At 38.4% G+C, this 27,587-nt stretch overlaps 1 protein-coding gene across 1 annotated transcript in view; it reads right to left on the bottom strand.

The window, feature by feature from the left end:
- Positions 1-27,587, bottom strand: part of LOC136698520 (ryanodine receptor 3-like) — a 218,378-nt gene that overhangs the window by 44,216 nt on the left and 146,575 nt on the right. Inside the window, exons 54-75 of the mRNA XM_066673430.1 lie at positions 26,929-27,018; positions 26,680-26,826; positions 23,301-23,363; positions 22,691-22,766; positions 22,091-22,214; positions 21,811-21,926; positions 21,105-21,172; positions 20,867-20,988; positions 20,175-20,224; positions 19,997-20,057; positions 18,240-18,478; positions 17,197-17,278; positions 16,826-16,956; positions 15,335-15,658; positions 13,711-13,951; positions 12,177-12,264; positions 11,245-11,337; positions 8,181-8,195; positions 3,083-3,253; positions 2,934-2,993; positions 2,486-2,620; positions 1,568-1,680 (exon numbers count right to left, since the gene is read on the bottom strand). Coding sequence (XP_066529527.1) covers positions 1,568-1,680; positions 2,486-2,620; positions 2,934-2,993; positions 3,083-3,253; positions 8,181-8,195; positions 11,245-11,337; positions 12,177-12,264; positions 13,711-13,951; positions 15,335-15,658; positions 16,826-16,956; positions 17,197-17,278; positions 18,240-18,478; positions 19,997-20,057; positions 20,175-20,224; positions 20,867-20,988; positions 21,105-21,172; positions 21,811-21,926; positions 22,091-22,214; positions 22,691-22,766; positions 23,301-23,363; positions 26,680-26,826; positions 26,929-27,018 — 2,609 coding nt within the window. The remainder of the gene's footprint in view (positions 1-1,567; positions 1,681-2,485; positions 2,621-2,933; positions 2,994-3,082; positions 3,254-8,180; positions 8,196-11,244; positions 11,338-12,176; positions 12,265-13,710; positions 13,952-15,334; positions 15,659-16,825; positions 16,957-17,196; positions 17,279-18,239; positions 18,479-19,996; positions 20,058-20,174; positions 20,225-20,866; positions 20,989-21,104; positions 21,173-21,810; positions 21,927-22,090; positions 22,215-22,690; positions 22,767-23,300; positions 23,364-26,679; positions 26,827-26,928; positions 27,019-27,587) is intronic.

The raw sequence follows: 27,587 nt of genomic DNA, 5'->3' as shown, positions 1-27,587 counted from the left end.
TGAACCAAATAAAGATATTGCTCTATTCCTGCTCTATAGGTGGATAATATTGACTTACTTTTGCTGTAGATGGAAATGATTCCAAATTCGGAAGAGTGCTAACTGCATGAAAGTAAACACAGATATGCTAAAAAAACTAAACACCTTGATTCACAAATGAGCTTGTGTTGTAATCCAAACAGTGAATAAAAACTTCAGCCACGTACAAACAGCATTTTTTGTCAGTCATTTTTCCCTCAAACACATTTTTTAAATGTCTATTCTTTTAGTTTTAACAGCTTCAAGGACTTCACCTATTTTGCAGTGTGACAAGGGTCATTGTCCTGCAGAAAGGTTGCTGGATGATGGGGAGATGATTGAAGGTGAGAAACCTCCACCAGACAACACGGTTCTCAGTGAAGTCTAGTCCAGACTTGTGATCCTTTCTTTGAACAGGCTTGGTTACTGCAGAGTGGGACTTCAGTCTCAACTGTCTCAGACAGCGAGACAGACCATTCTGTGCTGCATTTGCGAGCAATTTCCAGCTGCAGTGCTGAGCAGATTCCCCATTGAAAGTATCCATATCCATGTCTTACGTGGATGACCAACATGGTTTTTGGGACTTTGATGAATTAGTGTCATTGTAAGACTTTAATATTTCAGAAATTGTGCTTTTGAAACAAACCACTTCTTTCAACATCTGAGGGGGTCACACCTTCATCCTGAACAACCAGGTGGGATTCCATCAACTTAGAAAAGGCTCACCTTCTCAAAATATTTACCAGATAAATAGGGTTTGTCAGATTAATTAGGAAATCATCCCCAATAACTGTGAAGTATCCTAAAGTGTTCTCTGATTTGGATCACAGGACTTTTTCAAATTTCAAATTGAACTTTTTAAAATTGTGGTTATACACTTTGGCTAAATCCCTTCTCTTTGTGTTTGGTAAACTTTATATTGGGATGAACAGTGACTTTCAAATTTAGCATAATGTAACTTGTTCTTCAATTCTCATGCCATATTTGATAACCCGATATTATGAGGTGAGCACAAGATACTATTAACATACTTTTTGATGAGCAACAGACACTAATATCTGAGGCTTCTGCTCAATCCAATGCAATACACAAAATAGATGTATTGGACTTACCATATGTTACACAATATAGCAGTTTTTTAAAGCAATTCAATGTTCAATAAAACATAGATACACCTCCTTTAAAAAAATGAAGCTGTTGAAATGTCTGAAAGACATGTATCTTCATTTTTGTCGATTTTTGGTTTACTACATCATTTGAACACAGCAGCTGTCCTTTACATTGTGTGAACATTTCCTGATGAATGGACAAATAGAAATGGTCCAAAAATACGCAGAACAAAATCTTTTTACTTTGAGCTCTATTGAAAGTTAAGATTTTTTTCCCCTTCTCTCATAAAGTGACTATTCTGGAGATGCGTGTTTTTCTTGGCACATTGTTTTAAATTATAAGTGAAAAATAATTGCAATATGTACAAAACCTTTTTGCTTCATTACAGCAGGTACATTTACAGATTAAGCTGTGTGATAGAGATGGATGAGTGACATACCTGGGAAGATTGTATAGCGGTGCCATACGGAAACAGGCCACTACTGCACGCTTGCGCTGTTTGGACAGCAGTTTCTGCCACACACACTTCTTGGACCTCAGAGGCTGCTCTACCTACAGGGTGCACATTTAAGAGAGAGAATAGAGAATATAGAGGTAAAACTTATATTCTCTCATACAAACCAATTATGTACAGGACTGTTTTTAGCTGACATTCAAACATTTACTCCATTACTTTGGTTTTCCATTAAAGACAATGTTTAACATTATTTTACAAAGAAAAAATAATATAATATTTCTTGATTATTGGAAGAATGAATCTAGTGAGGAATTACACTGAACAAACGCGGGATTGGGTACACCTACCTTGTATCTACACTCACTCTTCAATAGAGAGGACCCCCACAGAGCAGGTATGATGTGGGAGGTGGGTCATTTTCAGCTCTGCAGTGACACAGACGTGGTGGAGGTGAGTTAGTGTGTGTTGTGCTGGTTCGAGTGGATCAGACACAGCAGTGCTGCTTGGGTTTTCAAACACTGTGTCCAATCACTGTCCACTCCTTGCTCATTGGTCCACCTTGTAGATATAAAGTCAGAGAGAGTAGCTCATCTGTTGCTGCACGGTTTGTTTTGGTCGTCCTCTGGTCCTTCATCTGTGGACATAGGATGCTGCCCACAGGACGCTGTTGGCTAGATATTTGAGGTCGGTGGACTCAGTCCAGCAGTGACACTGCAGGGTTTAAAGACTCTAGCTCCTGCTGTGTCTGATTCACTCGTACCAGTGCAACACACTCTAACATACCACCACCATATCAGTGCCATTGCAGCACGGACTACAGTCTGTAATTGCAGAACTACGAAGTGCTCCTGAGCTGATCAAAGAGACAATGAGTGGATACATAGAAATAGCATGGCAGACCTGCTCGAGGTGGAAGACTGCAGCAGAGATAGTCTGAAGACGTTCCACTGTTTGCTCAGGACCAGCTGGACCTTCAAACTTCACTACTACATCCTTGTACAGGTTCAACTGCCATCTCATGGCTGGGTCCTCAGACTAAATACAAACATGTTTGAGTGAGGAATAGAGACAGATAGACACAGATGAATTCAGGTACTTAAAAAAATTCAGTATAAATCCAATGTGTTATTATTATTGTTTTTTATTAGTATTACAACTACAAACTTTTAACAGCTACACCATGCATTCCAAAGTAGAAGATACAATCATTTGAATTTCAGGAACTTTTGTGGAAAGCAAAACTATCCTACATCAATAACTTTGCTTTAATATATATACTGAAATAGAACTGTACACTAAAAGGTACACCACTGTTCTGGACACATTGTTAAGGCTGTGTCTGGCTCACCTTCTCCAGCAGGTGTATATTCTGCCTTAGATGATCCTTGACCTCATCATCTGTATCTTTCTAAAACAAGAGCAGTGCATGGAGGCAGTGTTAAAGACTGTGAGGCCAACAACGCACCACCTGTCTGCCCTCTGAGCCCACCCTCTCACCAGGCTGTAGCGAGCTTTGGCCAGGGAAATGAGCTCCTGATCTCCAGGTGTACACATGTTGAGGCCGATTGGCAGCATCTTTTTCAGAGCGGACACTATCAGCGAGGTCTGGATGGAGTAAAACTCCCCACGTCGCTTCTTATGCTTCCTTTCCTGATCCTGTCCTCCTGCCTACGCAGAAAAATCAGTCAACACACACTCACGCTAAGGCACAACACACAAATACATACACTCATACTGTAACAGAGCTCATCAACATACAGTGGACAACTTAATATGTCCTAAACAGTGCCTAAGTGAATGTTATATGTATTTTCAGATTCACTGAGTGGCCAACGATTTGTGTTCCAGTCCGAACAGCCATCAAGTATAACTGATTCATTTTACAGGAAATATTTCCGAGATGAGATAAACTTCTTGCCAAAGGAAGTGGAAAATCTCTTGTTTAAACTCCTTTCTTGCTTCAGATTTGCAAATAATTCCACAGAAATCAATCCATCTTCCATTGAGAGAAGACATCTCATCACTAAAGAAATGAAAGAATGAACAGCAGTAGGCCTGTAGCAATAGTTACATTATTGACTTATTGTAAAGTTTATGGACATTTCCTCAATTTCTGCTGACCTCGATACTGCCCCTCATATTTACTTAAGAATGAAAATCAACACTATATTAGCTATTCTTTTCTCTGGTCTCTCCCTTCTGGAGCAGTTATGTTGATCTGCTTAAAAACAGTGTTTTGATTTTACTGATGGTTTACTCAGTTTGGACATTTAAACGTTTTTAATATTCCAATTCCAATTCTGAATATTCTTAAAAACTATGTATTTTGAAGTACACTAGTCTTTAAAAGGGTGTAATTATTCTGTTCTTTTTCTTCATGCTTACAAATAAAACACTTGTACTTAATGGCTGATTTGACTGAAAATGAAACCTGGTCTCTGATTTTTGTATAACACCTTACATGTATGTCTTTATTGGGACAATAGACATGACTATGCAAGTTGGATCATGTCTGCACTGAAAATAACTATTTTCACACCACAGATGATGAAGGAACATCGTGTCTTCATAGGAATTTATTAGTTGTATTTAAAAAATTGTGGTCACTCACTAGCTTACACAATATTTAATTGTGAACCACACTTCCTTCCTGAAAATGGTTAAAAAAACTTAATAGGTAAATGTATGCACCAACACAACCAGTACCAAATGTCAGAAATACTTTTGTGTGGTATTTGGGTCTGTGGGACTTCTATTCAGTGTTTACTAAAACCTTGGTTTATTGTGAGGATTGTTTAAAAAACATGTGGAATAAATATTTTCTTGATCTAAAATATATGAAATAATATCATCACTATATTTTAGTAAACAACAAATACAAGACCCACAGACCCAACCAGCACATAAGTGTTCATACAAACATACAAACCTATTGATGCACCAATAAATAGGGAAAAATACCTCAAGACTTAATATCTATTTTCTTTTTTTTTAATTTATTTTATTTTTTTTTACCAAAACCTTCATCCATTCCTGGAATCAAATACAGTAATATCTTGACTTACGAGTTTAATTCACTCTGTGACTGAGCTCGTAACTTAATTTGCTCATATATCAAAGTAAATTCTCCCATTAAAATGAATTGAAATGCCATTAATCCTTTCCATACCCCCAAATATCCACACAAATGTGTTTTTAAATAAGAAAAACATTTACTTTATAAATAACAAATAATTTATGAAAATAATACATAATAAAAAAAAGAATTTAAAGAAATGAACTGGTTCTATTAAGTGTATTTACCATGAAGATCAGATGAAGATGCTGGCGGAGGTGGAGGAGATTGTCAGAGGAGTTTTGACAAGTTTTTCATTTCATGCTCTATTGCTTAACTTACTCGCTGCACACTTAATGCTACAGCGCTACAAAATACAGCGATACGACAGAGATGCTTGCATGGCAAGATAACCAAGTGAACTAAACACTTGCTGGGCTACCTAGTGGCGGATGGCGTAAGCTCGCTCACTTGCTCGCTCGTAACTCAGATCTCCTCTTGCATCATAAAGCAAAAAATCGACAGAGCGACGAATATTATCTCAGAAAATTTGTAAGTTGATTCACTAGTAAGTCAAGGTTTCACTGTATTGTGGATAGATGGGATCTTTAATAGCATGCTCAAATTAAATTTTAAGTAACTGCCCTGTATCAGACCTCTCTGCAAGCTAGAAAGTGTCATCTTGTATTAACAAGATACAACTCTGAAGGATTTCACTTGCTTAATAAAGCAGAAAAGAACTTGAGCATGCCTGATAAAACAGGAAGGTCTCACCAAGTATATGTGATGTAAACAGACTGAGGTTTATCACCAGACAAGTCTAAAATAGTGCTGTCATACTTAATCCTGTCTCAAACACCTCTTACCAGAATGTGTTAGGAGATGTGCGGAACACTTCTGATCTTGTGTCAAAAGCTAAAATGTCCTTTCAAGAGCTACAGCAAGGAGCATTTCTTTATAAAGAAAGGCAGTATGAAGACATTTTAGTAAAAGTCTACACTTTGTTATTTGTCAGGGTTTCATTATTTCAATAACTGTCTAAAGCTGATGTTAGCATGCTAGCAATGGTGTTAGCATGCTACTGGGTATTTTCCTATCTGGTTCTGTTGTTTTGCTGTATTCTGCAGTTTGTGTGAGATGTGAAATATTTAAGGTGGTATCAAACTTGGGACAGAGAAGCTGATTATCTATGGCTACTGTTCCTTTTAGAAACAGTGAAATAACTCCATGTGGCTAAAACTGTTCAACTACTGCTCAACCTGTAATTTTCCCTCTTTCTTCCAAAACCAAAAGTGCAATTTTTGACTATGTTCAACCTAAATATATTGGTGCATCCCTAGTTTCTATGAAAATTAGATCAATATTGAAAAAAAATTGTCTGTTCATTACATGTTTCTGGTATAAGTTGATATTGATAAATTGATAAGCTGACATTGATAAATTTCCTTGAACAGTCATCTCAACAAACAACTATCAATAGATCACTTCATATAATCTAACACACTGGAACAAACTCACTTACAAACACAGCACAGACACACAGAGAAGAACAGGTACAGAGACCATGCTACAGTGCAACATAATGTAACATAATGAACGACACATAAAAGACACCTGCACTGGTTTAACAAACAGTGGACTAAGACCACAGAAAAATCAGAACACACCTTCGTGATCATACGTTATACCCAGCACAGAGACACAACACACACATTGACACCAGCTTTACTGCACTCTACTTCTAATATCTTTAATCTACTCTGAATTACTAGGCCATACAACTTCTGTTTTTATCAGTTATAGCAGTGCTTCTACTGAGTAAAGATATCTGATGGGAGTTAAGCATTTACAGCTTAAATGCAGCCTTATACGAAAACATATCAGTATCAAAATGGAAATGAAAATGTAATATATACATATCAGCATTATCTGAATTTAAAATTGGTATTTTAATTCACAACAATATCAGTAATTTTATTTAACTGACCATGTGTTTATGCAGTAATAGTTTCAAAGTGACTGATCCTTTTATTTCCTGCTAAACTGACTACTGTCATTCAACCTTATCAAGTGCTTGTAGCTGGTCCAAAATACAGTGGTTGGTAACTGATTGGTACCAGGAAAAGATAAAATATCTCTCCTCAACATACAGAGAGAAAACTACAATAAAAAAATTGACAAAAGTTTCTAATTTAGCACATCTTCACTTTGCAGTTACATATGTACAACTACAGCACTCAGTCTGTGGTAAAATACTTTCAAAAATGCAGCCCAACTTGAAGGCACTTCCGTTTTCACCCCCTTCAAACATCAATCCCCCACATCAGGGAGGTGCTACCTCCAAAATAAGTTCATGGACTTTTTACTGCAGAAAAGGAGTAGGACATTTCACACATTTTCTGCTTTCTTCTTATTTGCTGTTGTTGACAAATTACATCTTTATTTTGATACTGATAGGCTTCCACAGCCTTAGCCTAAGCAAACTGGCAAAATCTATACGGCTAAATAACAGAAATGTGTTATAAGCAAAACAGCAATGTGAGCACTGCGCTGAAAGCTTTTCAAATGACACACAGTGGCTCAGAGCAATATCTTACTGTGGACTGTTTGTTGCTCTAAATAAGAATTTAAGTCTGGTTCCACCAAACCTTTACAAAGTATCAACTGTTATCCAAATCAAAGGCCCCTGGAACTCTGGGTAGATTTAAAAAATTAACACACTGGACTCTACCAAGCTAAGACTGCTATTAGAACCCAATTCAGATTTAGTTGGCCTTTTCATTTTCATGTTTTCACTGTATCTTATTCTTCAAAGAAAGTTTTACCTCGTGTACACATAACTCAGCTGAGACTTTGTAAAACTGGAGAGAAATTCTATTGTATTCAGTTTATTGATGCAGATAAATACGTCACAAGACTACTTAGATAGATAGATAGATAGATAGATAGATAGATAGATAGATAGATAGATAGATAATTATATATTTATTTAATCATGTACACAGCAAAAATCCTGCGCTGAATTATTACAGTGTTTATAGTACTTTCTTTTTGAAATAAACTGTTATACTGACTCTATTTAAATTTAGTGGGGACACGCTCTATGGAGAATTAACTGGAAAATGAAAATTCTGTGATGACAGAGCAATTAAATTCTTGATCTCAAATTAATTGCAAAAAAAACAAATACTAAATAAGTAATCTTTTGTAACAGCTTCATCCTAGTCAGGGTCACAGTGGGTTCTGAGCTTTACCTGATATATAATACAATAAATTATTATATATATATATATATATATATATTGTCCACTAATACAACACTGAGTGTAAACTTTCAGCAGTGGTGATTGTGCTGTGTAGTTCTGACGTCATTTATGCTGGTGATAGTAGAGACAAACAGAAATAAATACAAATGATGCAATGGGTATTGGAGACTGGGTGGATGGTGCTGTGCAACAGAAAGGGTCTTTCACTACATGAAAAGCCTTGAGCTCAGACACAGTAAGCCACCAACACAGTATGCATGCACCCTCACTGTACCTTTGGCAGAAATGACTGTGTGAGTAATTGTGTGAGAGAGAGAGAGAGAGAGAGAAAGAGAGAGAGAGAGAGAGAGAGAGAGAGAGAGAGAGAGAGAGAGAGAGAAAGGAAAGAATGACAAATATTGAGTAAAAAAATTATGACAGAAAGAAGAAAAAAGAAGATAAAAGAAAGAAGGAAGAGTGACAAAGAAAGAAAGAAAGAAAGAAAGAAAGAAAGAAAGAAAGAAAGAAAGAAAGAAAAAGAAAAAATACAAAGCACAGGCAGAAACAGAATTAGAAAACACATCCTTACACAGGAAGTAGTCATCAATTGAGACTGATGTTTCTTTAATGCAGCAGGTTTAGGAGACTGACTCAGGAAAGTATTCTTAGGAGGAAAATCTGCACTGCATCTGTGTCTCCTGAACTCTGCTGCACTAAAATGAATTAGACACAATGGTGACACACTTTCCTGTAGGTCAGCATTCCTGAGGCGACATGGCACTTGCGTAGACATTTCATGACAACTGATATAAGCCTGCATAAACATCTAGAACACTTTCACCCAGGAAAGTGTTATGACAAGTGATGCTTATTGGAATGAGCCTTAGTCCCTGTGCCCGGTTGCATAAAACACCTTAAATATAAACCTTAAGGAAAGATTTTACCTTACCTAAGGAATTACTTAATAGTGTCGTATAAAATCTCTCCGATGTTTTACTTCAGCAAGGAAAAACTGTAAGGGGATTACTACAGTGACTGAGGTTTTGTGGCTATAAGGGTCTATTGTGTTCATGACAACTCTGCCTTAAATAAAAAAATAAAAAAATAAATAAATAAGCAAACTCGAAATGAAAGGTGCGAACATGAAAAGAAAACGTGATTAAACCGAGGAGGAAAAACGTTATTGAAGTTATGTAATAACATAATTTTGGGAGTAGGACCACGCCCAAACTCGTCCTCTCAGCCCTATATATACCCAGCAATATAGGGGGGGGGGGGCTTCATACGCATTCATAAGCCACCCTGAACTCTTCCCCAAAGACTTCTGCGTTCACCTCCCCGTTTCAGCCTCTATGGGCGTGGTCCGTACTGTGCTGAGTGTCTGAGGTCGTCTATTAGCTCACGAGCAATTTCATAAATTGAATAACGCTCAGAGGGTTTAGAGAACTGTCTCTATCTCAAAACATTCACCTAGTTACACAATCAGTGCCAAAAACCTCCAAAAACACATAAATAACTCTAAGGGAAGCAGTTAAACACAACACTTAGAAACTTCTAAGTGAATCCTTAAGGGAATTAATAGGGAGATTTAATGGTTTATGAAGATTGCCTTACGATAACCTTTAGGTATCACTTAAAACACTCTTTTTTCTGTAACAAGCTTAACATTTAAAGAGGTTTAAGGGCAATCTTAAGTTGACAATCTTTTTAATGCCACCGGGCACTGGAGATCACTGCTGTTGCTCTTTATTGTAAGTCTAAGTCAGATGGTATGCAGCCTTATGAAAGATGCCCTACAGTAAAGTGTTACTGACCCAACTGTAAAAATACATTTAATTCAATTCAAGTCAATTTTCCAGTCTGCAACCACACACATTTATATGCAGGTGTTTTCCTGTGGGAGGGAACTGATGTGTTGACATTATTTACATGTGTAAAGTACCCACAAGGGCAAAACACAGGGTAAATATGTCTTGTAAGTATTGCAAGAAAAATATATAAAACATGCATGTGTCAACCTCAAAGAACAGCTGGAATATCAAGGTTCAGTTTCCATTTGTGCTGCTGTTTTGTTTTCTTCCGAAAACAAATCTAAAAGCTGTAGTGTGTGCTAATGCCAAGGCATAGAATATTAAAGCAGTAGTTGGTGAAAAACCCAATCAAACTGAATATAGTCCATTAGTCAAGATTTGTTGGGCACTTTAGCTACAAGGATAATGTAGTTAACAAGTAAAGGAAGCTTAAACGTAACACTAAGCAGCACTGAGCGTATTACTGTGGCCATTCTAACACTGTATGACATACTGTTATTTCTTTAATAAAATCTGAAAAAAAATTGTTTGCTGCCTATCGCCAGCAGAGGGCCTTTCCCAAATCTAGTTTTACCAGCAAGCTCATTCCCCTTAAACAAGATATCATTTTGAATATTACAAGGTTTATTTGTGTTGATTTTATGGAGAAACAGCTCTTTCGTGCACTGTGGAATTTATGACTTCATAACTGCAGGAGTTCGGGAAACAATTTGGGTTTACAACCTTGCTCTCTAGGAGTCAGGTTAGACCATGGGGGCAGTGCAGGTTCAGCGCAGTCAGTGCGTGACTCTAACGTATGGGATCTATAGCTACTTCACCTGAATGATGCATGATTAGTTTGATGGAAATAACAGACCTCATGGACTACAAGTAAGACATAGGAAACAAGAGGACTTTGAGAAATTATATATACGGGAAAGTGTCATTGATAAAGTGAGAGTGAGATGATAAGTGTTTGCCGCACTCCCGCTGGAGAGAATCTGCAGAATAAAGTTCCATTCTAATTCCTAAGGCAAGTGGTTTTGGTGATTTGTTTGTGTTTGAATTTCTTTTTAATCAACATAGCCTCGGTGCACAACAAAAGATGCAAACTGTGACACCAAACACGTGAGACAGTTCACTTTTTCAAACTACTGCTTTAATGTTCAAGTTGTGGTGAAGGACAGATATTAGTTACATTGATTTATAGGGTAAGTGCACATGTGAAAGTCATGAGCTGTGAATAAAACACTCTTTACCTTTTTAAAGTCCTCCTTTGTTCTCTGGCAAAACCCAACTGTTCTATACACTTAAGGTTATATCAGAGGACATGGTTACAATCAGCTAAAACCCTAAAACTGAAACTCTGTTTGAAAAGCACAGGCTTCTTTAAACATTGCACTGTTGCTATGTTTTTAGTTTTTTTTTGTTTGTTTGTTTGTTTGTTTGTTTTTTGTGGTGTTGTGTCTTTGTAAAACTGCATGTGGGGTTTGATGTTCTCTCTTTGTAGAGAAATTCAGAGAACTCTTCAGCTTTCATGGGCTTCCTCAGCTCTCACTGTTCTCCTACCTTTGCCAACTTGGTCTTGCTATCTCCAGTCAGGAAGGAGAGGTTGTTGATCTCATTCTGAACCACAAAGTTCTGTTCCTCTCTCTTAAAGTTCTGTTGGAGAGAATGGAATGATTTTGTGTGGATTAGTAGCAAACACGGGAAACATGGTGATTTATGAACTGCTCAGGCCTAGAAGTCTGTATTATATGTCTCATTCTTAGGTCGATGTTAATTGCACTGCATTGGTGAGGTATATGGAAAGGTTGATGCTCACAGCCAGTCAACTGTGAGCATGAGCCTTCAAGCTGGTGGTAAGAAAGTCCCCAACTCATGCCTCGTTAACTTTGTTACAATTGTGACCAAGTTATTCATATATAGTAAGTATATTGTTTTTGTTGGAAAAAGATTTGCCCATTTTGAATTTGAACAGGTTCCATAAAAGTTGGGATAGAGGTGTTTACCACTGTGTTCCATGACTTAACAGCAGTTTTCCCAACAAAGTGTTTGGGAACTGAGGAGATCAGTCACTGTAGTTTTGAACGTGAACGGATTCGTGCTCGAAATAATTGTTATATTGTTCATCATTACTGTGCCTTCACAGATGTACAAGTCAACCATGCCATGTTATTTTGTACCATTACACAACTTTACCAGTCTTTAGTTCACTGTCTAACCTTTTTGAAATGTATTGTTGACATCAAATTCAAAATGGGCATATATTTTCCAAAACAACAATTACCCAGTTTAAATATTGCCTTTGTTCTATTTTCAATTAAATATAGGGTTTAATAGTTTGCACATCATAGCATTCTGTTTTTATTTACATTTTGCTTAGCATCCCAACTTTTCTGGATATGTTGTTGTATAACAGAACAATGAACACAATAGATTCAAGTCAGTTCATTATTCTATTTTTGAGTGTGTGCGTGAAGAGCTGAAGAAAAGCTTACATGTGACTTGCACCAAAGAATGAAGATCTCTGCCACCATCCTAAAGAGTTCATTAGAGTCAACATCAGGTTCTTTCAGCCACCGCGACCTGGAGGCACAGTGAGTTCTCTAAAACCAGAGGTAACAAACAATTCCCCTGCTTCATGTTTATACATCCTGAAGATTTATGTTCCAAAAACATACAGTGGCACAGAGAGTCAACACACCAAGTCTACCAAGTCTAAGTAATTTAATAAGTAATCTAGAACTTATCATCAACCGTTCAATTACAGTTTTCAATTCAGTTCAAAATCATCGCATATGCCAATACAGCATACATCCCAATTTGATTATGTTAAATTCGGACGTTGATTATGTTAGAGGGACATTAATCCCTCTTATCCTAAGACCTTGAAATCTCCAGTGGGCTGAATCCTCAGCCAAGTCCAAATTCTACAATTACGTTTAATGTGGGTGTTCAATTGTAGACACCTCCAGTGTTTTCAGTGAAGAAAAACTCATCTCAGTTTCTCTTCCCTTCATGGAGAATTGAAAGAATCAGATACAGAACATGGGACAACTCTGGCTGCAAATAATGACATGAAGCCAAAAGAAAACCAGAGGGGAGCATGTTTATCTGAGACCAAGAGCACTCTCTGCCAGCTGTTCCTCTGCTTCTAACCTCTGTCTGCAGCCCGGGCCAGGGTCCCTGTGGTGGGTTGAACACACTGGACTTCCTCTATGTGGCACTCCTAGCCAAGGCATGCCTCACTGTTACAGATTTAACCTAAAGCTAATAAAAGCTATTATTGACAGTCCCTCCGCCATCTCACTGTTGCTACTCTGCCCTGACAACCGATTTTGGAATACTAAAGGTGCTTTTCCAATTCATGGTAGATACTCTACTTATTGTCTATTGTTTTTTGGGAATGAACACAGCTTCGTGCCCCAGTTCAGACTGAACAGTAGGGGTTTTTAGCTCCTTCTCGCTCCGTCCAGCTCTCGCTGGAGTCTTTCTTCAGCCAGAAATCCAAGCAGTGTTTGAATTTCATCAAAAGACCATGCTGTAATTTCTGAGCTGTCATTGTGTGTCAGATTAAATCAAAAGCAAACGAGATTTCTAGCCTGGAGATTTTACAAATGCCTAGTTTGTGCTGGATTTGGCATTTTGTCATGTAGACAAGTCTATCTGGCTGATCAGTGCTCTGCAAAGTTCACACGTCACGTTTAGCCACTACACGTCTCGCTTGGAACCATGATCGAGTAGGCAGTAAAAAACTACCCAGTTCTAAGTACCAAATTTGTCTAATGGAAAAGGAAATAAGCCAATTGGAGCTGAGCCTAGATGAGTAGGTACCATGCACCGGAAAAGCACCATAAAAGGGGTCTGGGCTCCACTCAAATTGTATGTTTCAATACTCTTAAATGCTATCTAATTTAAGTATGAACGTTGATCAATGATAAGCAGGAATCACGTTCATCCTGTAGAGAAACATGACCTACAGGTAAATGAAAATAACTGACTTTCATTTCTACTGTTATGGGAATGCACTACCTGTTGTTGTCCACATAGCGGATGAGCATGGGGTAGAAGGCATACAAATCCCTGCACAACACTGCAAACTCGTCCAGGATCAGCAGCTCCGCCTCCTGTGTGTCACCTTTACTATCGGCCTTCAGAAGCTCCTCCTCTGACACCACTTTCACTGTCTTCTTCTTCAGCTTCTCCAGCGTAGGCAAGAAGTGCGTCTTCAGAAGATCTGCCCTGGCCTTGCTGATGATTGGCTGAGCATAAACTATGCAAGATGAAAAAGAAGAACATTCCTTACAATAAGCATAATCATCATTAAAGAAACACTAGACAGTATTTTTACCTTAAAATCACAGATTCGGAATCATTGCGTTGCTTTACTGACCTGTAACAGGGAGAACAGAGCCTCTGTTGTCATTATTTTGGGCTGAGCGCTGTAAAAACTGCACTAAGTAACTTTTGGAGGAGGGTAGGAAACCACTCCCCTCACTACCACTTGCAAGACAGTGCTGTAAAAATGATTTACACTCTGCAACACTTGGGGGAGTCCATGAGCAAAAATACTAAATCTTACCTAGTGTTCTTTTAAAAAAATATGTAGCTAAAAGGTAATCCCAGTGTCTACAAGGCTTATGCATCTAATAAGTAATGGATGGTTATAGAAGTTTGTAAACGTACTGTATACCATAGGCAATGATCATGCCACCCCTGGAAGTAGGAGTATGTTGGTTCTCAGATCTCATATTAACACACAAAGCATGATTAAACCAAAATAAACACAGCCTTTTGTTTTCTATGGAAATCAGTGGCAGCTCTGTGCAGAGGATTCTGGGAGTTGTACTGGTGCAAACGAGGTGAAGCAAGCTGCAAAAACTTGAGATTGCAAATGAATGCAAATTAGAAGTGCGTTTCGCTGGGCACTGGCCAATCAGAGGAGAGATTGCTGAATGATATTTCAGCCTTCCCTGTCCTCTGTACGTCTCTGTTTGATTTCAAAACATATATTAAAACCAAACTAAGCATGGACAAAGGTGTGAACTTGTCTGTACTACTCGTGGGGCTATTAACGTTTGTTTAATGTTTTCAATGAAGTCAGAAGTGATGAGGAATAATCTTTTAATTTATTTAATGTCTAAATATGAAGTCACCAGGAATTACATACACTAGTTGTATGCATTCAAATCACATAGCACACAGCATTTGTCTCCAACTCTACACACACTTGCTTGGGGCTGAATAATCTGCTTGCTTTTTTAAGTGACATGCCTGAAAGCAGCCAACAGATGGCGAAGGAAGCATTTTCACAATAGAACCACACTGGCAGGTAATACGTGAGCCAGAGAAAGTGAGAGGATATAGTTGGCCTCTCTACTGTGTCAGTCCGTGCAGGTCAGGCTTCGCCCTGAGCTCAGCCTGCCCAGTTGATGTTGTTACTTCTTCCTCCGCTTGTTAACTCAGGGCTTGGCCAGGAGCAAGGCTTTAGACAGCCTCTGGGGGCGCGCACCATAAAACTGTTATTGCGATAAACAACACCAAAAAATATTTAGTGCTGTTTCAGTGAACTTCGTGAAGTGCAGTACTTCTAAGTAGAATACAAATTCTAACTGTTGTTGCTGATAGCCTTTCATGCTACAGATTTCCACCTCACCTGCTATCCTCTTCATCCAGGAGGCCTCGTCAATGCCAAGGTTGCTATTGAGGATCTTGAGGATGTTTCCCAAGATGGTGCTGAGGTGTTCTGAGGTGACGGTGGTGCTGCAGGTCGAGGCTGTGCTCTTTGTCTGGTTCTCAGGGCCTCTCTCCCACCAGTAAGACAGATAGTTACACAGCATAGGCAACACCACCTCAATAACATGCGGCATCTCAGTGTAGCGAGCTCCAGACTCGGCCATGTTGTTAATGTCCTTCATTAGACAGTCCAGCCGAGGCATTTCTGGACACATCTCTTCTACGCTGTCTGCCATTCCTAAGACTGAAGACAGGGAAAAGATTGGGTGGAGAAGTTCAGTAACTTACAGTAAAACAAAAGTGAATAAACCAAGCACAGTCAAATACTGGGAAGAAGGACATGCAACATAAACTAGCAAACATCTATAAAGACTTATTCCAACAAGTATCAAGTCATTGCCTCCTTAAAGCTTAGAACTGAACCCTACACTGCTGTGTTGACAACATTGAGCAGTAATAAACACTAGAATTCTAAAAGTTAGCACCCAAAAACAAACAGAAAATCATGTGACAGACACTGCCCCAGAGACATAACAAATGTGGCCATTGTCACACTATACCCCCCCCACCCCCGAAATATTCAGGTATGCCTCCAACCCCCCCATTAACTCACTGGTCTTGGCAGCGTAGATGACTAGCCAATCAGCATGTTGCCTATTCACTAACCAATCAGGACACTGCATCGTGAGTAGCCAATTAGGGAGCAATACATTCCAGTGCCTTCTGTTTCTCTGAGTCAACGGAAGCTGCACGGTTCTGTGACATTATGTCAGGAAACACCTCTACAGATCTGCCTTAGGGTCCTTAACATTACTGAGCTGCTGTTTCTGTACAAATTTTCTGTTCCACCTTAAATGGTGCCACAGTTACATTTGTGAGCCTATGTAATTTAATGTAGATGGGACAAATTGAATAAAGGTTTGGTCTTCCTAACTTTTTGTCTTTATTTATTTATTTAAGGACCGTAAGTGAGACCTTTACATTATTTCCCAGGCTTCATGTCCGCATTTTCCCTTTCCACTTAAAAGGGTGCCATCATTATGTTCTGGCGCCTGCAGCATTTAATGTGCAACAGAAAAAAATGAAGAAATGAGCAGAATCTGAGCAGTTTTGCAATGTTAAAGATCTTAAGGCAGATCTTTAGAGGTGCTGTCTGATATATCTGATTTGACCATCTGATATACGGTCAAAATATCTAGTCGCCATATAACAATATCTAGACTCATGTTAATATTATAAAGATTATACTTAATTAGACCTTTATAATATTAGTAGTAGTAGTAATAATTATAATAATAAAATGTAATCTCCTGAGTTATTGAGTTCCCTGCTACCCAAGTAGTTCAGTGTATGGCTACTGCCTTGGTCTGTACTTATAGGTTGGATTGGTTAGATGGATTCCGACACTCACTGGAGCGTTCGCGTGCTGTTTTGGTGTTGAAGACGGAGCAGGGATTGTGTACGTTAAGGTGAGGCTCCAGAAACGCCACTGGCATGGCTCCTGCCAGAGTGGCCAAGCACTCTCCAAGAGCTGGAAGCTGTCTACAGTAAACCAAAAACAGTCATATGCACAGTTTGTATCTCCATAGAACAGCATTATCAATAGCACACAGATGTATAATGCCCCCTAGTATTGTGCTGTGGAGCAGTAGCACTAATATGTATGTAGCTGAAAGCAATAAAATTCTCACAGCTGTGAATGGTCTGTGAAATGGTTTTAAGGGAAATGTATGTTTATATGTTTGGCCAAAAAAGAACAGTACTAGGGTACTACAGTACTACCTTTCAACATAGATGTTCTTCCCAGTTCCCAGTGAATAAAGGCTGGTCAAGATTCGATAGCAAGACACCTGGACATCGTCCACTAAAACAGAGAGAATTTTAATCAGTGAATGTAATTAAATATAAGAAAAAACTAAGAAAAATCAGCTATAGAATCGTATCAGCTATACAAATACGTTTTAAAGCATTTTTCTGTATAATTGTAATTCAGATTTCAAAGATTCTCCTGCTGTTTTGTTATTTAATGGTAACTGTTGTATGGTATTAAAAATGATAATTGTTTTATCAAAAAAAGATCCTAAAATGCTGTTGTCTGAAGAAAATAGCAAGCAAGAAAAATGTATTTATCACTGCATTCATTATGAGCTCCATGAAGGAAAAATGGCTGCAAAAGCATGTGCAATGATTTGTTTGGTTCTTGGGGATAATATTATATCCAAAAGTGTGTGTGAGTTTTTGTTTAGATGATTTAAATATTGTGATTTAAATCTGAACGTAGTGTATTACATTTAATACTATGCAACAATTATACTATGACAAAACAAGTTGGAAATTTGAATTACAATTTCACTTTACACAAAAATGATTTAAAAATATTTTTAGTTTGAACTGATTTATAAAACGTTTTATATATCTACAATTGCAATGTAAGGGAATTCAGTTTGGTTCTGAAGATGTGCCACGACAGTATATCACATTAGTCTGGTTTTCCTTAGAGTGACATTTCTTGGACTGATGAAGTTATGTAATTAAAACAATATGGACAAAAGAGTGGGAGAATGTTTGAATTCTGAATTACAATTACATGTTACACCAAAATAGTTTAAAAACTTATTTATAGATCTAACATTTGGCCTTGTTTAGACAGGCAGCTCAAAGGATCTAATTCTCATCAAATTAGTTCTAGTATTACAGGGGCAGCATTCGCTTTATTCGTTTTAAATCTAAGAAACACAATATGTGCCATAGATAAATTCAGTGCCTTGTTAGTAACAATTAACACCGTGGTCTGTCATATTGCTCAAAAAGGGGGCTCAACTCACACAGCAGGTCCACTCCAAACTGGTGCTCAGTGATGTGCTCGAATAATGCAGTGAGGATAGGCAGCAGAGCCACTGTGGTGTAGTTGATGTTCTGAGACACACCCTTCATCTGACTGCGGGAGTGTGTGAACTTCCCCAGCTTCAGGTTCTCTAGAGTCTTCTCCAGATCCTCTGCAGCATTTTCAAAGAACGTCCTCAAACCTGCTTTCACCAGCTCGGAGCCAGACTTCATCACTGTCCTGCAGGAGACAGACAGGGAGTTTTAAAACACTGTATAACCTATGCATTTATGATAATCTTGATGAAAAATTATATATTTTTTTAAATCCCAGAATACAGTTCTCAGCAACTGTCTAAAGGTCTAATTGTGTACCTTAGACCATGGCAGTTCAAGCTTTAGCATTTCACAGCATGCCTGATTTTACTAATTGCATTAATCCTCTACAAAGTGCTTTCTGGTAGAGCACCTGGGCACCTGGAGGAAATCCACGCAGATACAGAGAACAAACCAAACTCCTCACAGAGTTCCCAGGCAGGAACTGAACCCACAATCCCAAGAATACTGCAGCTGTTTGGCAGCGACACCACTCTTCCATGCTTAGTACAAGACAATATTAGGCCTACAAGTAAAATTTAAACCATTTTTCGTGTAACATATAATTGTAATTAGAAATTCCATCATTCTCCCACTCTTTTGCTAAGTATTAATAAATTACTATTGAAATCGTATTATCGAAAATAACCTAAAAAATAGGTAGTAATGGTTTTTAAATTGTAAGTCTACATGTCTGCTCTTGCTTGTGATTTGAAGGGATGTGGAGCAATGGTATGAAAATGTGCATTTGAATTGGTCAATTGTTGTTTTGTACATGGATTATCCCTCTGGGTATTTTTGGAGTGTGTTGGTTGGGGATTTCTAATGTAATTTGGGTGTAAAAAGGTGAAAAATATGAGGATAGGCCATTAGATTGCTTTAAACTCAATTTATTTGGTATTAATGATTTAATATTTGGTATTAATCCTTCAAATAAAAAATTATAATAATAATAATAATAATAAATAGAGTTTGAATACGGCAAGTGAGAATAATATATTTGTCACTGCATTCATTATGAATTAGATCAAGGTAAAAGCACTGCAAAAGCATGTGCTTAGATTTGTTTTGTCCTTGGGATAATTATGTATCCAAAACTATGATTAATACTTTACTAGCATAGACCATGCCCAGAGAAGCTTCAGAGAGGGTGTGAAGGTTTGGGCTGGAGTTTGAGGTAGCTTGCAGGTGTGAGAGTAGAGCCGTGCCCCCCCCCCAACCCCTAAACATGGTGACTTCACTTAATATTTCAATTAAAAAAAACAAAAAAACATTACAACTGCCATTTTAATACTATGCAACAGTAATCATTCAATGACAAAGCACAAGGAGAATGTTTGAATTCTGAATTACACTTTTGCGTTACACAAAAAATGTTTTACAACTTTAAAACTCTACTTTAAACTCTACTTTAAAAATTAGGTTTATATTTCTTAGACTGATGAATTTATGTAATTAGAAGAAAATGGACTCCTATTGGGCGGCATGGTGGTGCAGCAGGTAGTGTCGCAGTCACACAGCTCCAGGGACCTTGAGGTTGTGGGTTCTAGTCCTGCTCCGGGTGACTGTTTGTGAGGAGTTTGGTGTGTTCTCCCCGTGACGGTGTGGGTTTCCTCTGGGTGCTCCTGTTTCCAATTCCAGACTCATATTATATGTGAGTTACCTGGTATCAAGTGTGTGCGCCAGGATATGAAGGCAGCTGACCATTGTGTTGGAGTCACTTCCTGAAAAAATATAATTAAGAAAAAGAATACTTCAGAAGGTAATGAAGACCTGAAAATGTAATGAGTAATGAGTCCTGAAAAGCAAGCAGAGAAACAGGGAAAGAAAGAATCTCTTACCAAAAAGAGATATCCTGTGTCTGACAAGAGCTGCCAGCTTACAGAACAGACTAAAGTAGCAGAAGAGAATAGATGAGGAAAAACAGAGTGGTTAATAAGGAAAGTGAAAGAGGGGAAAGTGATGGAGGAGTGCTCTTAGTTTTAGACTTGAGAAAGCTTTAGGAAACAAATATTTCCTAGAAGTGCTATTACAATATAAAACAATGTGGATATTATATTTCTTGGTGATAGATAGTTTGGACTCAACTGATTAATTAACCTTTAATTGCATTTTAAAACTAGTCGAAATGCTTTTAAAGATGCTTATGTAGGTTTATATCAGGTGTAATAAAAGGCTTAGGTATGTGTCAAGAAGCCATAAGAACAATAACTTACACTGAAGTGATTTATTTGCTCGATTTCATTTGAAAGCAGGATGTAAACCGGGTTATTGAGAACTACAAAAATTTACATAAGCGTTTTATATATTTATTAATTTTTTCTTTAATGATTCAAAGTAACTTTCAAAAATCAAACGATTTTGAAACGAGTATGGAAAACCATCCCAGGTGATTCCTAAACAAGCTGGTCAAGAGAACGCCAAGTGTGTAAAGCTGCACCAAGCAAACCGTGTATGCTGTAAAAAGTATTATAAAGTGGAACGAAGTCAAAAATGAAATGCTCGTGACTGTGTAATAACTCTGCCTCAGTACCTGGTGACCATCTCCTTCTCCTTGTTGGATGCATAGCCGCTGCTGCTCAGGTTCTTGCTGGGGGAGGAGAGGAAGTAGAGAGAGTGGTTCTTGAAGTATTGGTCTATGAGGGGCAGGAGGACCTGCAGATTCATAGCAAGAATATCAGTGCAGTTAGTAAAGCAGAATCTGTGTGCCATTGGGTGTACATTTAGCCACGTTATGTGTGCCTTGCCCGTTATAGAGCTCTTCTTCAGACCTTGGCAAAGAACTTTATTTCTTGCTCATGAGGCGACCTGTCGTTCTTTCCACTGATGGCCATAGCCTCTGAAAGAGAAGTGTAAAAAAAAAAGATGTAGAATCAAGAAAATGAGAGGAGCAAACAGACTGAGAATTAGAGATGGTATGGTTCTATATATATTCACAAGCAAAGGGTCTGCCATCTCAGTCAAAAGACATGTTTTGTTGGAACAATAAGTACACATTCTCTACAGGAAACATTTACATATGATATATAATTACATATTTGCTAAATTTTATATTTGGGAGAACAACAAAAAATAAGACAACACTATATTCATGATCCACAAAACCTTCCTAAAAGTATCTTTACTGGAGAAGGTCTGGGGAGCTGTTGCGATTAGAGGCCTTTCTCAAAGGGAGCAGTAACCTGCCCCTTGGTCAAATTATAAGAGAAGGTGGCTTGAGACCGTAAAAAAAATAGTTGTTGGTGGGGGGTTCGTGAACAAAACACTTTCTTCTCCCTAAACATTCATTGCATTATAAAAATTAGTATTAAGACAATATACTAGTGATTTTGGAGAATTTTTATTGGTCCACACATTAGCATGAACGTGTGTTCAAATTATGTAGAAATTCTTAAATCAGAAAGCAAAGCAGACCCATAAGTTTTCTCACTGCAGAGGATGTGAACTTAGAGACTAGCATATGCCGAGCTCAGTCACCCAGGTGTGCGATGAATTCCTGTGCAGAGTCCACATATTTCAGCAGCTTCTTCAGGAACTTATAGGCAAACCTTTTCTCCATGGAGGAAGAGTCCTGCTCCATGTCCTTTAACCCCCTGTCAGTGAATAAACACAGACGGTTAAAGGCTTAAAAAAAGTCTTTATGTGTATGTCCAGGAAAGAGTTTTGAGGTGATAAGAGGACAAGCAGAAAGATCAAAGGCAGTTTATACACACACACACACACACACACACACACACACACAAACAAAGAGTCACACCTGGTGATGGCATAGCCATTGATTTGCAGGAAGCGGAACAAATCCTGTGATTTCTCTCGATCTCGAGCTTTCTCTTTGGCTGTGAGGGTGTCATATGGCACTAATAATGGATGTGTTCCTCCACCTAATTCAACACAAGTATATCATTAACCAAACATATACCATAACATTATGACCACTCTCCTACATTTGCTCTCGATTCTCCAAGCTCCACTGAACTTTGTAGCTCTACAATTATAGACCGGAGTCCATCTGTTGGTCCTGATTATTGAATAAAGTGAAAATAAAGCAAACAGAGCAACTACAAAGCGATGCTGCATGGTGAGTGGAACTCAGGGAATGAGAAGTAAGTGTAGAAACAAGGAGGTGGCCATAAAAAAAAAATATATATATATATATATATATTAGGATTTTTTAAAATTGGGAGTAACTTCTAAATATGTAATTCTAATGAACACAGATGAGCTTATAGAGCTAATCTGTGACCACAGAAGAATGCTAAGTTATATTTAATTTAAAGATTAATAATAAAACATAATTTGACCAATGATGTCCAATGTAGAAAGCAGTTCAGAGCCCTGTGTGGAGAGAGGACATCACCTTTGGCTCCTAGGTCACTCTTTTTCTTCTTTGCCCAAATATTGTGGTGGTTTTCTGCCAGTACCTCCACCATGGCCTGTCATGAAAGAAGAACAAGGGCTTCATCAGTTCAGATAGGAGAGACCACCACCCAAAAGCAACTGAGTGCTGATCATGCAGGCTGAATTACTGTTCGGTTTAATAGAACTACAACAAAGTATAACTGAAATATGAGGATATACAAGTGCAGTCGGTGGCACAAACAAGAAAAGTCTGAAATTCCAGCTTTGTTTTGTTAGTTTCAGACAAGAATAGACAAATAGATAAACAATTACTGTGACACCAGAGAGAAATCACACAATTCCGTTACTATATTCCACAGTCAGTTATAAAAGATTAGTTAAAATGTCCTGCTGTTGATGCCCAACGGAAATATTTAAACCTGTAATATACACAACATAAATCTGATCATCACAGCATTTCAAAGCCTTCTGATTTAATATTTAGGAGCAATAAACTAATCAGAAGGAGTGGAAAGCAGTGTCAGATTTGCTGTATGAATAAGCAGGTTTGAGGTTGGAAAGATTACCAATATATAACACTTAAATCCATACAAACAACAAATACACACCTGCAGTTCTCTGGATAAAAGCACATTACTCATGTCCACTGGACACGGGTTGAAGCCACTACCCTGTAAACACACAAAACAAATTCCAACTCAGTGGGTATAGCATAAAGCAGTTCATCTGGGCAATAAACCGTATTAATGCAAGCTTTTGTACCATGGTTTTTAAGAGTCTCTGTGTGTTTGTGTCACAGCATAATGTACTGTCTGTGCAAATGTTATGGCATGCTTTATATTTATATTTAAGTAAGCAAAAAAAAAAAAAAAGAAAGCAAAGCTCAATGAGGGCTTATAGTGTCGCAGTTACACAGCTCCAAGGGGTGTGTTTTCGAGTCCTGCTCTGGGTAACTGTCTGTGAGGAGTGTGGTGTGTTCTCCCAGTGTCCGTGTGGGTTTCCTGTGGGTGCTCCAGAGACACAATGGTAGATGGGTGGGTGACTCAAAAGTGCCCGTAAGTGTGAGTGTGTCAGTGAATGTGTGTGTGGACTTGTGAAGGACTGTCACCCGCTCCAGGGTGTGTTTCTGTCTTGCGCCCAATGATTCTGGGTAGGCTTCGGACCCCCCTGAACTGGATAAGCGGTAACAGACAATGAATGAATAAAGCTTAATGAAGTGTGCTCTGTGTTTTCTTAGTTTCATGCCAGAGGAGAGACACGCACAGTGTGTGTATACTTTTTTATTCTGAAGCACTAGAGCGAGGGGTAATTAAGTAAAATTCATTAAGGTCCAGTTAGAGAAAAAGTTCTCAAGCCTAGGTCTGGAACTACACAGCTCCAGGAACCTGGAGGTTGTGGGTTCGATTCCCGCTCCGGGTGACTGTCTGTGAGGAGTTGGTGTGTTCTCCCCGTGTCCGCGTGGGCTCCTCCGGGTGCTCCGGTTTCCTCCCACAGTCCAAAAACACACGTTGCAGGTGGATTGGCGACTCGAAAGTGTCCGTAGGTGTGAGTGTGTGAGTGAATGTGTGTGTGTCTGTGTTGCCCTGTGAAGGACTGGCGTCCCCTCCAGGGTGTATTCCCGCCTTGCGCCCGATGATTCCAGGTAGGCTCTGGACCCCCCGCGACCCTAAATTGGATAAGCGCTTACAGATAATGGATGGATGGATGGATGGAGGTCTGGAACTTAATGTATAACCTGCATTATGATCAGTGCCATATCCTGCATATAGAAATAGCCTTGCAGTTATAGCAACATTCACATAAAATCACAGAAGCACTTATGTAAACTAAAATCAGCATTTGGCTTTGGTCTGTCCAACTTTACATTACATTATTAGGAAGACAATTTAAACATTCTCTCTCTTTTTGGCGAAAAACATCTAGATCAAGAAATCGACATTCTTCGTGGCTTTCTATTGACTGTTCTGTGTGTCAAAATACCTCTCTAATGTGTTCACTTAACAGTCCGATCCAACCACAGAGATCTTTATGCTGCAATAATTTCATGATCCATAACAACATGAAAGTTCCTGAGATTCACATAGTTCCTGAGATGCACATAGATAACCCAATATGTAACAACCATGCATTTCCAGCAGCACTGAAGTCTGCTGTCTTCCTGCAGTGGAAAGCCAGGGGTCTAAAAACTATTTCCCTCTTCATGTTTTTTTTTTTTTTGCATATTTGCAATTCCAGCATTTCTTTAGAACCCATTTAGCTGAGTTTGAAACCAAACCACATCATTTACCTTTGGAGAAGATTCTTTCTATCTGTCCATATACAAAAGGAACAGTTTCTGCTTTTTATAACCTCTTATATGATCACACTACCATCCAGACCAAGAAGAACTTGATATAGAGATTACTGATGAACAATGGGAAGATGCTTTAAAGAATATTAACAGATGTTCAATAACTGCAAGACATGCATTGATACAGTTCAAAACAGTTCATAGACTTCACCATTCAAAAGCCAATTGCATAGCACCTTCCCTGAGATCTCTCCAACATGCAGCAAATGTAAAATTGAAGATTTTACATCAATTTTGGACATTCTCTAAACTTCATTTTTGGAGTTTTTGGAAGTCAGTATTTGACTTCTTGATAGAACCTGTTTACCAGATAGCCTTAGTTGCAATTTTGGGAATAAGAGACTCTAACCTATGTGTGAATACTTTTCAGAAACAATTTCTCTTGGTGTTCTTTTGGAAAATAGAGTAATATTACAACAGTGGAAATTAGGAGCTGCAACATTATTTGAAGCGTAGATCTTGGTAATGTGCTCCATTTGGAGCAGTTATGATACAGTTTAACTGACAGACCTGAGGTTTTACTAAAATATGGCAAGCAATACTGTACCATATAGAGAAAATATAATTGGACCCCTACCTCTGTGCAGCGTTTCCTTCTGTTTTGTGTAATTATTTCCAAAACAATGCAATTATAAGTGCTGTGTTACTGCCATCATATATATAGAATGTTGCTGTGCAGCAGTCATTTTCTTGTTGAAGGCTTTTACTATGTCCATGTAACTTTCTACTACATTATCTCATTTTTTTTAAGTAATAAATTAATGAATTTATTTATTTACGAGTTAAATTTTAATATAGTTCAACAAGATGTATAAATATTATAAATAACAAACAGTCTAAATAAAATGTTTTCTCTTTTTCCTGAGCTCATTTCCTCACCAGGGAGGTAGGGTCTGTCCAGGGGTTCAGCTGTAGTGAGACCCCTTTATCCAACCTCTCCAACCTACAAGTCTTGGTCCACTGTGTGCTCGTAACTATATATGCAACATTAGAGCAGGCAAAAAAAAAAAAAAAAAAAACTTTTGTCACGTTTAACCGATTAACCATTCATTAACTGACCCTAGAAAACTATTACTTGGAAAGTACATCACTATGAATGTTATGAATGATGCTGTAACAAGTGAATTTCCCCGATGTGGGATCAATACAGTCAAAGTCAAAGTCAAGTCAAGTTATGATTGTCCAAACACTTGTCTATATTGGCATATATTTCTCTGTGACATGCTTACTCACATCTGCACACTACTGGATTCCGGAGGACTAGCTAAAGTCTAATACACTATGAAATAGCCAAATAGCCACAATTAAAACCGGTCACTGCTTTATGTTTTTAGTTGTTTTGCAAAAGGCTTTGTCCATTGACAAAAAAGGGGAAAAAGCAATTTAGGAGAAAGTCCTATAAGCAATTAAATATTACCACCTGTACCAGAAGTTTTCAAATCCAGACCTTTGATCCAGGTTCCAGGCTGAAATCTTTTCAATGGCTGGCTAGTATGACACTATACCTGGCCACTAAAGTGCATCAGCAATTGCAGCTATTCTCACCTATGCCTAGATCCAAGGCCAATATATTGAAGACCTAGGGCCTACACAGTCAGAACGGTGGCAGTGTAGATGTAGCCTGGTGTAAAGATTACCTGAGAGACCTGGGAGATTTTCCGCATCTTTTCACTCTCCCGTTGCTGGAACATGGCCTCTCCCTCTCTGGTCCTGTCGATGCTCCAGCCCATAGCCAGCATACACTTTAAAGACTCCTTCACTGGAAAACGATACATCTCCTTTTCCTGATGAAGGACATATAAAGACATATGAAAGCACAAACAAAACCAGACCAAAGGAAAAAACCTCAGTGTGAATTCCATTGTCAAATTTCTGTGGTTCTGTACCTTCTCTGTGAGAGATTTGTAAGATCTCAGCATTGGGTGAATCTTTGCTTTCTCTTCGATGCTGTCTCCATATTTCCAACCCAGTATCACCTGCAAAGGAGTCCAACTTCATTTCTGAGTGCAACCAAAATGCTGACAGTGAACATACTTAGATCAGCCATAACATTAAAATGACCTCAATCTTTGCCCATATTATCAGCTTCACTAACCATACATACAGGGGCACTCTGTAGTGCAGAGTGTAGTGCATCTTTTGCTCTGCCTACTTTGCTAGTCTCCTTTCCCCCTGTTTTCAACGGTCAGGACCTTCACAGAGCAGATATGACTTGGCTGATGATCACTCTCAGAGCTACAGTGACACTGATGTGGTGGTGTTAATGTGTGTGTTGCTGTGTTACAGAATCATAAAACACAGCGGTGCTAGTGGAGTTTGCACTCAGTGTGCACTCATATGCAAAGTCAGGGACAGTAGCTCATCTGTTGAGGATCAGTCTGTGTTTGTCATCCTCTACCCCAACAGTGGTCACAGGGTGCTGTTGGCTGGATGTTTTTGTTTGTTGGGGTATTCTAAGAACAGGGCAAAATGGAACTAAAATTGTATGCAGATCTAAAGATGAACAACAATCTGTAATTGTAGGATTACAAACAGCACATATTAG

This window comes from Hoplias malabaricus, chromosome 1 (genome assembly GCF_029633855.1).
Source record: "Hoplias malabaricus isolate fHopMal1 chromosome 1, fHopMal1.hap1, whole genome shotgun sequence".
Taxonomy (NCBI): Eukaryota; Metazoa; Chordata; class Actinopteri; order Characiformes; family Erythrinidae; genus Hoplias; species Hoplias malabaricus.
This window is presented reverse-complemented; position numbering and strand designations above follow the sequence as displayed.